General features: G+C 29.3%; 1 protein-coding gene across 1 annotated transcript; it reads left to right on the top strand.

Annotated features, from left to right (window-relative positions):
- The first annotated feature begins 10,690 nt into the window (after window positions 1-10,690).
- LOC122606739 (1-acyl-sn-glycerol-3-phosphate acyltransferase 2-like) lies at window positions 10,691-16,166 on the top strand. Its single transcript, XM_043779597.1, has 11 exons — window positions 10,691-10,892; window positions 11,111-11,233; window positions 12,631-12,670; window positions 12,769-12,842; window positions 12,956-13,015; window positions 13,768-13,845; window positions 14,008-14,166; window positions 14,336-14,461; window positions 14,799-14,891; window positions 15,294-15,380; window positions 15,757-16,166. The coding sequence occupies exons 1-11, from the start codon at window positions 10,812-10,814 to the stop codon at window positions 15,991-15,993; spliced, it is 1,158 nt and encodes a 385-aa protein (XP_043635532.1). The 5' UTR covers window positions 10,691-10,811; the 3' UTR covers window positions 15,994-16,166.
- The last annotated feature ends 14 nt before the right edge of the window (window positions 16,167-16,180 follow it).

The following is a 16,180-nucleotide window of genomic DNA, read 5'->3' on the forward strand; positions in this document are numbered from 1 at the left end:
GACATAACCCATAAATGTATTCAAGATGTTTCTCACTCGGCTCGTATCAAAGTAAATACGAGTAAGTAGGTGCTCCTTGTTTCAGTCAAATGGCACATCAATCAATTAGGACTATATACAAAAATCCAAATCAAAACATACGTAAAATGGTTGAGTGGGTTAGTTCAATTAAGGCTAATGATAATTAAAAGACCCTCAAAGACCAGGGCTAAATTCTTTGTGGTATAGTTTTTATCTCAAAATCATTTATTTGGCTAATACCGTTAAATTTTAGCTTTTAACATATGTTAGGTGCAAGTCATGTAAAGGCATTTTAGAAATTTTTTTTACATGAGAATTGGTTAATACATTATTATTCTACTAACTATTTAATTTAACTAATTAATTAATTAGATTTAATCACCCCCTGCCATTTTACTTTGCTTAGTCAAACAGCTAAGCTTATAACTTTTATGTGCGATATCGACAAATATATGAACAATCTTAAAGGTAAAAGAAGCCACAATAATTGGATTCGAGTTGATTTTTATTCTATACCGTTAACAAAGCTTTCTTTGCACAAGAATTTAATTAAATCAAAATGTAACCAACTACGCATAAATGCTTTTGTTGTGTATTGAAATAATAAACTATTCGGATGTATATTCTATGTAATAAATTTTCAGATCCTGGTTATTGGATGTTCTCGATCAATAAAACTTTACAAAGTAATAATGTGACATTAGATGTGATAACTTATATGATGTCCAAAAATAGAATTTGTTATCCTCAGCCATTGGCCGGGAATACCATTAGTGGTTAATAAACTAAATACAAAAAAGAAATTAAAAAGCACTAAATTAACATAATAAGACAAACTACATATGATGGAGTGTGTTCAAACTTTTTTTTCATTTTTATCAATCGTAAAATTTCTATAGTCAATCCTTATACTCAAGTGTAGTATATATATATATATAATATAGGATTTAGGTAAAAAAAAAAGAAGCAAGTACTAAAGTAAAACATATAAAACAATAGGTTTTTCTTCACTGACAATCACCGTGAATCATGAAAGTTATTGTGTGTCAATTGTTTCGTGAATCTACATGCATCAATTTAACCATGATATAAGGGTCAAGTTCTTGCTCTATTTGTTTTACTTTAATACTTGTTTTAAAACAAGTATTAAAGTAGAATAAATAAAACAATATATTTCTTTATACTAAAAATTACCGTGCATCATGAAAATCATCTTGTATCAATTGCTTCGTGAATCTTCGTGCATCAATTTAACCATAATCTAAGGGTCAAGATCTTGTCTTATTTGCTTTACGTTAATACTTGTTTTACAATACCCAACTCGTATACATATATGTATCTAATTAATAAAACAGTAGTTATCTAAGTATTTTAAGACATCCTCTTTATTATAAAGCTACTCTTAAATATTGCCACACAAGATTTATCATAAGTGGCATCCCCATATTTTTTTACAATATATTTATTTATATTTTCATTTATTTATATTTATAAAAATCATTAAATATATTTTTTGATTTTTTTCCAAAAATACACACATTACTTGTGGTAAATATATTGTTTATTTCTAAACAAATATTTTTCTAAAAATACACACATTACTTGTGGTAAATATATTGTTTATTTCTAAACAAATATGTTTCCTAATGCTCATCGACACAATTATATAAAATTCTTAGGTTTTCTCTTTAATTTTGTTCTTCACCACTTTCAATATGCAAGTTAACCTATTTGTTATAATTCATGTATTTTATTGCATGTCTTTTTTTATTTTTCTTAATTTATTAGTTATGGCATAACTTAGTTAAGATTGATCTTTTCTTTGCTTTATTGTTATTGTTACTCAACTACAATACTTTTTTTCTTAGATTTTGGGTGACCATTTTTAATGGCAAATGTCATTATGGTTGTTAATCAAAGGTGTTAGTGAAAAATCTTTCGTTTTTGTAAATCAATTTTTTGGTTTTAATTAATAATTAACAACATAAATAATAGATTGAGTTTTTATATACTATTAAAGCATGAAAACAATTTGTTAATAATTGTTAGCGTATATATATAATTTTAGCCAACACTTAATTGAACTAACACTTAATTGAACTATATTTTTAAACAACTGCGCATCACGCGGGGTAAAAGACCTAGTATATATATTTATATAAATATTAAAACAGTAGGAATCCTAGCCTTTTAAGCCATCCTTCCTAAATCAAAGTTATGCTTAAATGTTGCCACATAAGATTTATCCTATGTGGCATTTCCATGTTTTTTTTTAAATTATCAATCTTTTTTATAGAAAATATAGTATAAATTAAAATATAAAAACTATAAAATGGGATATATCGTATATGAAAAACAATATATTTATGGGATTGATCAACATTAATTTGGCAAAAATATTACAAATCCACAAATTCTTACATACCCTTTATTATTATTGTTGTTGTTGTTGTTGCTGTTGTTATTGTTATTATTATTATTATTATTATTATTTTTATTTTTAATAAAATCGTCACTTAGTACGTATGATTACTAAATTCTTATATTTGTTAGAATTGTACGTACGATTACAAATTCCTTTGTTATTGATTCCATTTGTATGTATTTAGGATGAATGGTAATATAATCTAATCACATTAGTAATTCTATAAAAAGGGTTTTTTTTAAGCTTTATTTTGTGTATGTATATAATTGCTATTTAACAAATAGCTAAACATTCATCAAGCTCTATATAGTCAAAAGATTCAATCATCATGATATGGAAATAATATACTCTATATGAACTAATAGACGATAATAGATGTATCAAAATAGGTTGGTTCAGAGTCCAGACATCTTCACCTAATTCTTGATCATATATTCTGGGCACTCCAATAAATCGAATTCGCGTGTTTCAACTTTACATGTAGGTCTACACTACACTTCATTGTTTTGTTTTGTTGACCTAATTGTATGTTGCGGGTATTCGACCAACTATAACAATTCTTTAAAGTATAGCTAAAGTCCTCAATGCCAAATTTCAACTTGAATTTAGGTCTATTTGTATGTTAAAACATTATGCATGGAGTTCACATTATATAATCTATCATCCAAGAATTAGAGGTCACTATATTTTTCATGTTTCATAATATAGTTTATTATTATACTACTTTAAAAAAAATCCGCACATCGTGCGGGTAAAAGACCTAGTATATATATATACCAATAAAATAAAACAGGATTGTAGTATCATTGTTGCGACACATGACCTTTTTTTTGAACGACATGTGTCTTATTTAAAGTAAAATTCTATTATATTTACAACTATAATAATATTTAATATATTTTTTCAAAAATTTAATACTTTTACTTTTTATATATGTGTATAACTTTTTTAGAATGATTGATATAGATAGTATAAAAATATACCTCTAATATGAATTGTATTCCAATTAGGATTATATGAATCATCCAGGTACAAATAGGTTAATCCAATTTTCCGTATATCAACATAACTAACATTATATCTATGTGTAAGTTTTATATCTAATTTCTTAAAAATTCTTATATCACATGGATTTTTATATAAACCCATTTCTTTGACTCATTATTATAAACCTTTTTGTAGGCTTACTTTCACAAAACCAATATTTTTTTCGTATAAGATCCATGCATGCTAATCAAAGACTAATGTAACTGACCGACCGTGTGAGTCTTTTATTATCGTCAAGTAAGCAACTGTTTATATTGTAATCCTTTGCTGATTTATTCCATCGTCTATGGTATAATTTTTTTTTCTTCAATCACTGTGCTATCTATTTTTTTTCTCACTTGGTTATGAAAATTGTGCATATAAGTGTAGATTTATCTAATTGAATTCACATATCTTTCATTAATTAGTTACACTTTACGGTTTATTTATAAGCTAATGCGGTCTTTTTCGTCTCATCTCTAAATTGTTGTTTTACTCTTTTCGATTGGTATTGGATGGTTATCTTATTTCAAAAACTTTACTACAGTTTGTGAATATTTATAATATATATAGTCAATCCTATATATTGAACCCATACATCCAACGATTATTAGTACAGAATATACATATAAAACAGCCCATGTTTCGTTGGGCTCCAAAAGCCCACATCATATTTTGCCGGTTTGAAGTTATGAGAATGTGCGTTGTGCCCCTTCTTTAGGTTATCAATAATCATCATTGACTTTTTTCTTTTTCTTGATTTAATTTACATTTATTTTAACAAATAATAAAATATATATGATCGGAATTTAATAATTTATAAAAAAAAATTCGTCACTACAATTTATGCAAGTCCTATGAGCAAATGTATGATATGAAAGTATCATTATGAGCAAATGTATCTTAATATAGAAAGAGTATCGTAAATATTAGTCATCTTGTATAATGTTTTTGAGAACATTTTCATATAATGATTGTTTGTCACCCGGAACAAAATGGCGGGTGACAAAACTAGTTTGGAATATAAAGAGTGTGAATTTATTTGTCCACCTTGAAATCGGGAAAGTACAAATATCATTTCATGGTGGACACCGCCCCCATTTATCATCTCTATAATCTTGATCAATATTTTGTATGTTTCGAACTGTAATTGCAATTATAACTATCATTGTATTTTATATTATTTATACTCTACATTTTACTTGGACACCCTTTCATTTATATTTTATGGAAAATAGACCTCTGTAAATTTGTTGATCTTAAGTTTTAAGTTTTAAAATCTAGTCCAATATGAGTATAGAAGTTAACATGTTAATCTCAGAAGTTGGAATTTAAATGCACAAATCATCATCTTTTTCGTTAAATATTGGTGCAGATAAGCATAAAAATGCAATAAAACCGAGTGTTTCCTTTGTTTGGCATTATGAAGTGACTAAACCTTTGAGCAAAATGACTGTTTGAGGTTTAATATTTTTTGCAAAACCTAGATATATATATGTGACCGTTTGAAGCAAAATACCCAACAGATAGGTAATACAAAATGTAAAATTAACGTTCTAAATTTGTTCCATCAAAATAAACCTTTTTGGCTCTATCCTTAGCAAAAATTTAATTTTCATCTTAGGTATATGAGTGAAATGAAACGAACCGCTACTGGATAGCCGACGATACATGTACTATTGTTAATTTTTCATTTATATGAAACTAACGGGTGAAACGTATATCCTTGTTTTTATTACCTTGAAATGAGAAGTGTTATTGGTACCATAATATTATACCATAATATTGATCTATTTACGATGTACGTGTTTAACTGGGTTATAATATATATATATATATATATATATATATTTATATATATAAGGGGACAATCAAATAAGAACGGTGAGAACACTTAAAAAACATTAAAATGATGCATTAAAAGTCCATAAAACTAACATAGTGCTTAACTAATTATCATTATTTAAGTGTATAACAACACATTGGCTTGTCAAAATCAAGAAAATCATGTTTTTTGTTTTGTGCATCCATCTTGGATGCATATTCTTCAAAATAATGCATCCACCAAAAAACGTGATTTTTTCGATTTTGACGGATCAATGTGTTGTTAAACACTTAAATAATGATAATTAGTTATGCACTATGTTAGTTTTATGGACTTTTAATGCATCAAAATGATGTTTTTTAAGTGTTCTCACCGTTCTTATTTTAAGACTGTTCTTACTGGAGTGTTACCTTATATATATACTAGGTTTTTTACCCACACGATGTGCGGCTATTTAAAACAATCATTTAATAAAGTTTTGACTATCGTTCGAAAATAAAAAATAAAAATTAAAAAAAAAGTTTTGACTAATGTTATTAATTTTGTAATGTGAGGCTATTTAAACAATCATTTATCAAAGTTTTGACTAATGTTATTTATTTTGTAGCTATAAGATTAAAGATAAACATGTATTAAAATTTAATCACATAGTTAAAATTATCAATAATATGATATGAATCGTTTCTTTTCAAACTTATTCATGAATATATCTTATAATCACATACACTTAACCTAAGTCCTTACAAAAATTCATAAAAAAATCATTAAAACTCAACATATTAGTTTGATATTAATAATAATATAATAAAGAATTACAGTCTGTAGCATTAATATAATATTTAATATTGAATTATAAAGCTGTAATTGTGATTATATATACATAAGATTTGATCATTTTGATGGAAGATTTTTTTTTTTAATCTAAAACTTTTCTATAAATATAAAATAGGCTATAAAGTATTGTTAAAAAAATATGGAGATGCCACATGGGATAAATCCTACGTGACAATTTTTTAGAATGGCTTTTAGTTTGAAGAATACTTTAGAAGACTTGTTTAACTACTATTTTAATAGATATATAAATATATATATATATATAAGTTAAGTTTTTGAATCAACTTTAAATCTTAAATCTCTTTCTTATTAATGGTAAATGTTTGAAGTTGATTATGGAGATGGTTTTTTAAATGTTAAACTCTAATTATTATGGACACCCATTTATAATGTTCCTTCACATTCTTCTTCATTTAAACAATTTAATTATAATCTTTATATATCTTTACATTACATAATATAAAAGTTAGGTTATGCAACAACTCTAAATCTTAAATAATCTCTCTACATAATTGTTGATATAGGTCTAATAACATAGTTTACAATTGTATGTAGCATGAGTATTAATTTGTTGATTAGTTATATGGTTTATATATTAGTAGGTTTATATGCAATTGTGCATTATTGGAAGAGTGGTAATTATGATCATTAGGAAGTTGAAGCATAAAATATTGATTATATTACGGATTATTAAGAAGTTGAAGCATAATTTCCAATAGTAAATGATTATAATGATGACGATTGAGAAGTTGAATTGGTAGACCGCTAGGATGTTTTCTAAAAGTTGTTTATGAAACGAAGCTGCATGCAATATATACATATCTAACTACATGACGATATATACATATCTATTTTATTTTATTTTTATTATTCTACGCAAACAAAACCCAATTCGCATACAAAACCAAACCAAGATAGATATTATTTATTTGGTTAATGCATATATATATATATAGGTCGGTTTAGTTAATTTTATTTATTCAAACTAAAAATCAGACCAGATACATTGGGTGGTTGTAAAATACATATGCATGTGATCAATTGAAAGCCACGTTCAATTAAACTAAACAATGATATGAGATGATGAAAATCCCAAAGATTATGAAAAGTCAGGTTTGTCATAAATATGTAGATGGTTAATGAGAGTTTATTGAGTCGGGGGTTATAGAATTTCTTTGGTTCCCAATGAGGGTCTATATATAGAGGAATTCATCCTTCACTTCCCACTTTGCATTCTTATCTCCTAAAAAGTTAGTTTTCATAAGTGGGGAAGAGTAATGTTATTGTTGCAAAACAACTTAAGGAAATAGATTGAATTTTTTTTAATCAATTTCACAAAGAATCTACGGGTTCGATTGTTGTCATTATTTGTAGGTGGTGGGATGTAATAGGCATGAAGAACAAGTACATGAGTACTGACTTCACTCTGATGCAAAGGTGTGTAGGGCAGATTGTTTTCTATATAGATGTTTGTAAAATGTTTATTTTTCTGTTTTTAATGTAATACTTTTGTTTAGGGAAATGTATTTCATTGTTTTGTCAAGAATGAGATTGTTTACCGTTTTAATACTAAACTTTTTAATGCATTTATACTGATATTTATTAAACTAGATGAAATTTTTTTAAAAAAGATATGGAAACGAGTGGGTATGTTATCCCTTGGGTAAGAAAAAGATAGATTTGAGTAGTTGTGAGTTGGGGGATTTTGATTAGAGGATGAATTTTGTAAGATTAATGACTTGGATCCCATTCCCTCCGCCCTAATAATAACTTTACGACAACATTTGTATTACCTAATTTATAAGTTTGTAACACACCTTCAAACATGGTCTCCTAATATGCATCTAATTTCATCTTTCACAATAACTCAAAGTTTATATTTCTATGTGTGCCATGCTTATTTCCTCTGGATTATTCACCAACCTTATCTTATTTCCATTTGCTAATACGATCTCTAATGATATGTCGAAACTTAAGTAATTAACCTCATCATATACAACATCAAGTCAATGCTTCGTAAATTTTATACACACATCTCAACAACATTCTACCATAAATCATATTCAAACCACCGACAAACAATCAAAATAATAATTTTAAAATATAATTATTACACGAAAACAAAAATATTTCATCCTGGCCGTGCAACGCACGGGTCTTAAGATCTCATAAGTTATAAAAATTGTGTTGGTACCAACAGTCATATGTCAGATCTATGAGGTCACCATTCATCTCATGGTCTTTTAGATTACTTGTATCATATCTATACTCCTTATTAAAGATTATACACCTCCCTCAAAATGGAAAGTGTTACCAAAATGTCACATGCGAAATTACCAAAATGTCCTAAATAAACACCCCATCATGGAAGAGTTTTTATAAATTACCAAATTTGCCCTTAATGAATTAATTTACATCCTAAACTCTTATCTTGCTAATTTACATTCTAAGTCCTTATCTTATAAAATAGTTCTATTATCTTAACATCAACTTACACAACTCGACACCAATTGTCGATGTCATCACCAAGCGTCACCAACCCCACTATACCGTCGTCGCCATTACCGCCGCTGTATTGCACGGGTATCATGCTCGTCATACATTATATATGTGTATCTTTAATTAACTCGTGTGTTTATTCATCATCTTAAGAAAGGTTTTAAACAAATACGTAAATATATATTACACTAATTCGAGGAAATTAAAACGTTTAGCTAGCTAAATCAAAGATAGAACAGGACTTACTTGCATCTTATATTAAAATATACAAGTTTACAGCTTACAAGTTTAGCAATAAAATGGAGTAACATAACAAATCAAAGTATGAAAGACTGACTAAAACCTCTATTTAGAGTGAGATAAACAAATTAGGTAGAAACGGTAAACCAACCTTCAACCAAACTCCAGACTTGTTTCATAGCTTCATAAGAAAGACATACATAACGACTTTAACTTGATGCATCCAAGAGTTGAAAATGATAAATGAGGCCAAAAGAAATGATCAAAAGTGTCTTAATTATCCGAATGAACCATACCCGACAATAACCCAAACCATACCCGGTATGCTCTACGGGTGTGTAAAATTCTTTTTAGTACTTATCAAAGATACATCGAATTCAAATATATTTTGTATTGCATTAACTATGAGTTAAAAACAAACATCTAAACTAATTTTTATATTATATATATAACAAAAAAAAGAGAAAAAAACAGAGAATGGTTCAATCCTTCTCATAGTCAACAAGCAAATGTAAAAACAAACTACTGTCTATCTTCAATATTTTATTTGCTTCGTCTACATGGTCTTTCAAATATGTTTGCTATAAGTTTATCCAAAATGTTTAGATGTTATTTCCAAAATCAAGATGATTCGGATATGTACAAACAAATTTTAAACTTATTCTTTTAGGATTTTTGCTTTTTTTTTTTACATCAACACAAACCTACATCAATTTGAAGTTAGCCGAGGGTTAATGCACGTACGTTGCGGTGGTTAAACGATGATAATAATACAAAAAAGTGGAGGAATCGATATGCGTGTGTGTAAATATAAAGGAGAGAAAGAAGTGGCTATGTGTTAGATATTGTGTTTAGAGAAATAGAATTAGAGGTAATGTGTGAATTAGGGGCAATATGAAGATATTGAAAAGATTGTTGAATTTCTTAAAATAGAGAGTCCAATATGTTTTATAAGTGATTATAGAAGTAGGGGTATTTTAAGAATAATGAAAAATTGCTTAATTTCTTAATTCCAATACCTTTTATAAGGGTTTATAGATTTATGGATATACTTGGACATTTTGAATATGCATATCTATGAGTGTTGATGATCATTTTAGAGAGAATAACTCCGACTTATAATCTGTAGAGAAATAAAAGCTTGGATTTGTCATGAATGAACCTACATGTGACTTTTTCTTTGCCATGAATTAAGATCATTGGAGGAAAAACATGTTTTAAATCACCCCTAACTCATCCTACAAAAGGTAAAAATCACTGTTTGCAAACTACATTGTTTTGATTGAGTTTACGCAACAATAGAGTGAAATTTCGAAGAAACAACCATCCAAAAACTTTCTAGTCACAACATTCGAACTTACATTTTACGGAAAATCTCAATGATTCTGACCAGTTAGGATGTCTATCATTAGTCATTAGAGACCTAATTAGTTGGTAACTTCTTAATTCCCTGTATCTTTTAATGGTATTGTATTAATTTGTTACTTTCTTTCATTTCTTTTATACTATAAAAAGAAAGCCATTAAACATTTAGGATAAGATAGTTTTTCGAATTCTTTGTAGGTTAAAGATTATTTATTGCTTGCTAACTTCTTTTTAATGCAAATTTTCACAAATATTGTTAGGTGAATCTAGTTTTTTCATATAAATAAATCTAAATCAAAGTATAATAGACAAGTACTAGAATAAACTAGTGTCCAAAAAAGATACCAATATGCAACATAAGTAAAACATAAAGGGGTATAAAATGAAAAAAGAAAAACTATATATATACAAGAAGAAATCACTAGCAAATTCCAACTGAAAACCTCCGGCCTACACATTATCCAACACTCTCTGTTTGGCCTTAAAATCTCCGAACCAAAAGCTTTATAATTTTGTATTGGGTTTTAATCCTCTGGAATCACATACATTTTTGTTACGGTGCACCCTCACCGGCCAATGTCTATTCCAGCAGCTGTTGTTATCCTTCCTCTCGGTCTCCTTTTCTTCTTTTCTGGCCTTATCATCAATCTTATTCAGGTCCCTTATTATATATTAATTATTTTCTATTAAATTATATGTATATATATTATACACACATGAAAGATCAAGTGATGAAATGAAAATTGCAAGACATTTTTTTTTACATGCGAGTCACGTTTAGATAGTTCACACGTTAGAAAATTTATAAGCCTGTTTTTTTCTTTGTTTTTTTTTTTAATGTTGTTTATTTGTTTGTTTGATGGTTATATATGTAGGGGATATTATATGTGATAATAAGGCCAATATCAAAGAATGGATATAGAAGGATAAACAGAATGGTGGCAGAAGTGTTATGGATTCAACTTGTGTGGCTACTTGATTGGTGGGCTGGAGTTAAGGTGATTTTATCATGATTATTATCATTTTAGCAAGGTTTTTAATTTTTAATGGTTTAATTCATTACTACATTATTATTGCTATCAATATTAGGGGTCGTTTAAGAGAATCTGATGGAATGGAATTTGAATTTTCTTTCTTGTCATGTTAGTACTGTGTTCAAAAATGTATTTGACTTTCTATCAAATACCATGCATATCATAATCTAGTAACCTGCTTTTGTGAACTTCTTGGTTTTACTATTTGGTCATGTTTTATGTGACGTAAACAGGTTGTGTGATGATGGTTTTTATGTCGTAACTACTTATATGGGTTGTTTTTTCAAATGATTTTTGTATATATTCTTATTCTTGCTAGGTTTTAACAAAGTTGATGAAAATAGAGTTACTTTCAAGGATCTGTTATAGGCTTTCTTAAACTTGAATCACTTTGACAATATTGTTTGTAATTCAGAATAAATTTGATCTTTGAACAACTATTAGTGGATAAGATTCACATTATGCAAATCTGGGTTTTTTAGTCGTGTCCGAGATGAATATAACTGAAGCTCTACTTTACTCGGGCCTTAGAAATTGTTTGCACCTAGCATGGCCAACTCTTTGGGAGTTTTCTTGTACGTTGTCAGTGGCAGACCCAGGACTTAGCGTGATCAGGTGCACAAATTATATTATATTATTAGTCAGAATGTAATTGACTAACTAATCATAAAACAAAGTAAATAGACCTGATGAATTTTATAAAAATGGTATGTAGACAAAGTTTACACTAAATGGGCCTGATCGCGCACTTAATTTAGTGTTGCTTTATGGATTTTTTGTGTGTATGTTGTTCATTATGCATATCATGCATTTTTAGCTATTCTAACGAGCGTTTCTACTTTCTTACGTTTGGGTAAATTTGATTATCTGGATAAAAGGATAAATGATCATCTTGCAACACGGTTAAACACGGTTTCTTCATAGAATTCATTTCCATGCTATAATATGTCTTCATGTTTTTCAAGCATGTAAAGGTTGATGCACACCTAGTCAGCCAATGATCTCATTTTTCTTACAAGTATTTGATTTTAGTGGCACTTATGTCAAATGAACTGTTTTGACTCTCTTTATGGGGTGTTTCTCAATCCAGTTTGACCGTTTTCTTCACTAAATTGGTTAAAGATGTAGTCCTGCTTATCGCAAACTCTTTTTCTGTTGGTTGGTCACTTACCAGTTTGAAACTAGTGAAGTTGCCTGTGTTTAGATAATGATTTTATTTTTATTTTTTTGGTTTAATGTTAATTATTTATATTTATTTTAATAAGAATAACTCTCTTTTTCTCCTATACTTCTTTACGTGGCTGTGGACGTTATGCATTTTGATACGCTTAATTATAATCTTCTAATATGACTGACTGCAGGTACAAGTGCACACAGACTCGGAGACATTAGAGCATTTGGGTAAGCTAGAGATGTAACAATACTTGTATCGCTCTTAATATGGTCTGAATTAATAATATGTATGATGTATCTAATGTGCATACGTATAATGTTTACAGGTAAGGAACATGCTCTTCTTATACCTAATCACAAAAGTGATATAGACTGGCTTATCGGATGGGTGTTAGCACAGGTGATAATCAAATATACCCGTTATTTATGCCTTCTATATATCTGCAATCACTTTTTATGGACAGACTTTATGCATCAAAGGGTTAGCTACTAATTTGATTGGATATGTGACAGCGATCAGGTTGCCTTGGTAGCTCATTAGCCGTCATGAAAAAATCCGCAAAACTCCTTCCTGTAAGTATTTAAAATTTGTGATGTTAGACCTTTTGAGTTTATGCAAAGTTCATATATTTGCTGTATAAAATCTTGTTATATACTCTCTATTTCTTACTTAACTTCTGAATCTTGAATGTCACACGAGTTACTTTCAAGCTGAAAAATGATTTGAATATGTTTGATTGAAATATGGGATACTTATATTAAATTCGACTGATCAAGATTTTAATATTGGCTTTAGAAAGTCAAAAGGGGTACTAAACGGACAGAATTATACATGAAGATCTGCTATGTTTTAAGTTGGATATATAAAATTACTATCACACACTGGATAGAGTACCAAAAATAGAAAATGTTTGATATAAATAAAGGAATATTATGCTAAGTTTGATTGTATTAACTATTAAGTATAAAGATGGACGCACGAAAGTGAAAAGGGGTATATCTAAAACACAATGGAGGGAATGATGTATAATAATCTTCTTTAGTTGAGGCCTTAGAAGTGGGATTACTATAAACATTTAATGAAGATAAAGGTAAACATTATGTAAGTCGAGGAGTACTCTACTAAAGGATTTCTGTCCATTGTCTATCTGCTTCGCCATTATGATACTGGAGCTTTTAAATTTCATAGTTGGAATTTTATCGTTTCTATTTTTTTTTACTCTTATATTTCTTCGATGTCAAGACATGGATTTATGACAGAGATAATATTCGCTATATAATCTATTGTAATGAATTGCAAGGAGTACGTGGTTTAATATGCGCAGGTCATTGGTTGGTCAATGTGGTTCTCTGAGTATCTTTTTCTTGACAGAAGTTGGGCCAAGGATGAAAATACTTTAAAGGTGTTACTCCATTATGTTCACATCTTTTCCTTTCTTTCTTATCTAGAAGTGGTAAAATGGCGGTTTGGTCAATCGATTAAGGATTGTCGTGTCACAATGAAAGTTGTCTGTTTGACCCACATTATTAACTTGGCATACTTTGACTTTGTGGTGTGTTCCCAGCTTGGTTTTCAACGGTTAAAGGACTATCCTCGACCCTTTTGGTTGGGTCTATTTGTTGAGGGGACTCGTTTTACTCAAGCAAAACTTTTGGCAGCTCAAGAATATGCAACATCAAATGGGTTGCATGTGCCTAGAAATGTGCTCATTCCCCGGACAAAGGTCTGAAGATTTTATATCTTATTAATAGGGCATATACTCTGTTTGCTGTTCATATTACCTAGTTAACTTTAGGCTTATGTTTATAATATGTAATCATGCATTTTTTGTACTTAGTTGCTGTTACTTGAGATACCCTGAGTTAATTCTTTGTCGTTACTTCTTTTGACAGGGTTTTGTTACATCAGTAAGTCAGCTGCGATCTTTTGTTCCAGCCATTTATGATATAACAGTTGCTATTCCAAGAAACTCGCCTCAGCCAACAATGATGAGGCTCTTCAAGGGGCAGTCTTCTGTGGTAAGCAGTTTTGGCTTCAATATTATGGTCAAACATGCTATAAGAAGTCGAGACTTAATAGGCCCTTTTTGTTTTCTATTAGTCATTGAATACTAAGACTTTCAAGTTTCAAGTTTAGAGGTTTTCGATCACGATGTTCTCGATGTTAATATATTCATGAGTTAATTAGAATTGGCAAGATGCTCTTATTCATGAGTTAGTCTTTTCAGTATTTAGGGACAAAATGAACTCTCAAGTCCTTGTTTACATCTTGCTTTTAGTATTTTCAGTATTTAAGGACAAAATGCATATGTAAATTGGCAGTTCATTATAGACGGATGAATTTGTTTTCATGCAGGTTCACGTGAACCTGAAGCGTCATTTAATGAAAGATTTGCCAGAAACGGATGAAGCTGTTGCACAGTGGTGTAAAGATTTGTTTGTTGCCAAGGTGCAGACCTCCTTGTTTTCCTCTAAATTTCATTCCACACTATTTACTTTGATATATGAAATGATAGATTCATATTAGAATTGCTAAAGTCTGCAATTCTGCATTAATAAACTTCCATGCTGTATTTGCTGATATAAGTGAATGGCACACCACAGAGATTTTTGAAATTTGCTGAACCGAACTGTTGGCAATAAAGATTCTCAAGATTTTTTCTTGATACATTTGTAGTTAGATTACCTCTTTCTCATTTCTTCGTCACTATATATCTAATGCATTTGCCTTTGGTCCACAACTTTCCCTTATTTTGTCATTTTTGGAGGTGGTTAACTCAATACATTTACGCATGAACAATTTGCAGAACAATAGGTCAAACCATCTCTAATATTGTTTGCTTTTCTGCAGGATGATTTATTAGACAAGTATAAAGCAGCAGATACCTTCCCTGATTCAGAACCTCATGACATTGGACGGCCTTTAAAGTCTCTTGTGGTAAGACAACAATTCTAAACATGTAATTTTTGACCCGCAACGTAGAAATGATTAATTCAGGTTGTATATTATCTCTAATGGGTAAAGATAGCAACTTAGCATAGCCTTTGGGTCAAACTAGTCAAGTCGTCCAAAGTGTATATTCAACGAAAAGTATAAAACCTTTTCATCATCTTTTTAAAAAAAATCTTATTAGAAAAATAATACAATTTTTGTAATCATATAAGACATAAGTTATATTTAACAGAAGTCAACCCACATGTTTCAATCTGTATCAAAGTTTACCAGTTTTGATCTGAACCTGTTTCGACATGTTATCTTATCCACCCAACCCACACATATATCTTGATGTTTACATGTGTTCACATATTCACAGGTAGTTGCTTCATGGGCATGCTTGCTAATTTTTGGGGCCTTCAAATTCTTCCAATGGTCTAATCTTTTCTCCTCGTTGAAGGGTATAATGATCACATCACTTTGTTTGGCTGTTGTTACCATTTTAATGCAAATTTTAATCCAATTCACCCAATCGGAACATTCCACCCCTGCAAAGGTAGCACCCTCGCGAAGTGATGAAAGATTTACTCATTCTCAACACGATAAAAAGCAGTGAGCACCACATGTTCAATGCTCTTGTATAAAATGATATACTATCAGAATTGTTAAACAGATTTACATGATAAATACCTCAAATCCTCATTATAATTTAGTATCTGTAAAAGTTATCTAATGTTTTATAGGTTTTTTGTGTTTATTATATCAAAGAAATAGAAAATTTCAAGGTGAGTTTCGTTTTTCTT

The sequence above is a fragment of the Erigeron canadensis genome, chromosome 7 (genome assembly GCF_010389155.1).
Source record: "Erigeron canadensis isolate Cc75 chromosome 7, C_canadensis_v1, whole genome shotgun sequence".
NCBI lineage: Eukaryota > Viridiplantae > Streptophyta > Magnoliopsida > Asterales > Asteraceae > Erigeron > Erigeron canadensis.

What these genes read in the sequence shown, in the direction of transcription:
- LOC122606739 (XM_043779597.1), top strand. Translation starts at nt 10,812, where the DNA reads ATGTCTATTCCAGCAGCTGTTGTTATCCTTCCTCTCGGTCTCCTTTTC. An exon ending in TTATCATCAATCTTATTCAG is followed by an intron (nt 10,893 to 11,110) that starts GTCCCTTATTAT and finishes TTATATATGTAG; the next exon opens with GGGATATTATATGTGATAAT. An exon ending in TCAAGGGGCAGTCTTCTGTG is followed by an intron (nt 14,462 to 14,798) that starts GTAAGCAGTTTT and finishes GTTTTCATGCAG; the next exon opens with GTTCACGTGAACCTGAAGCG.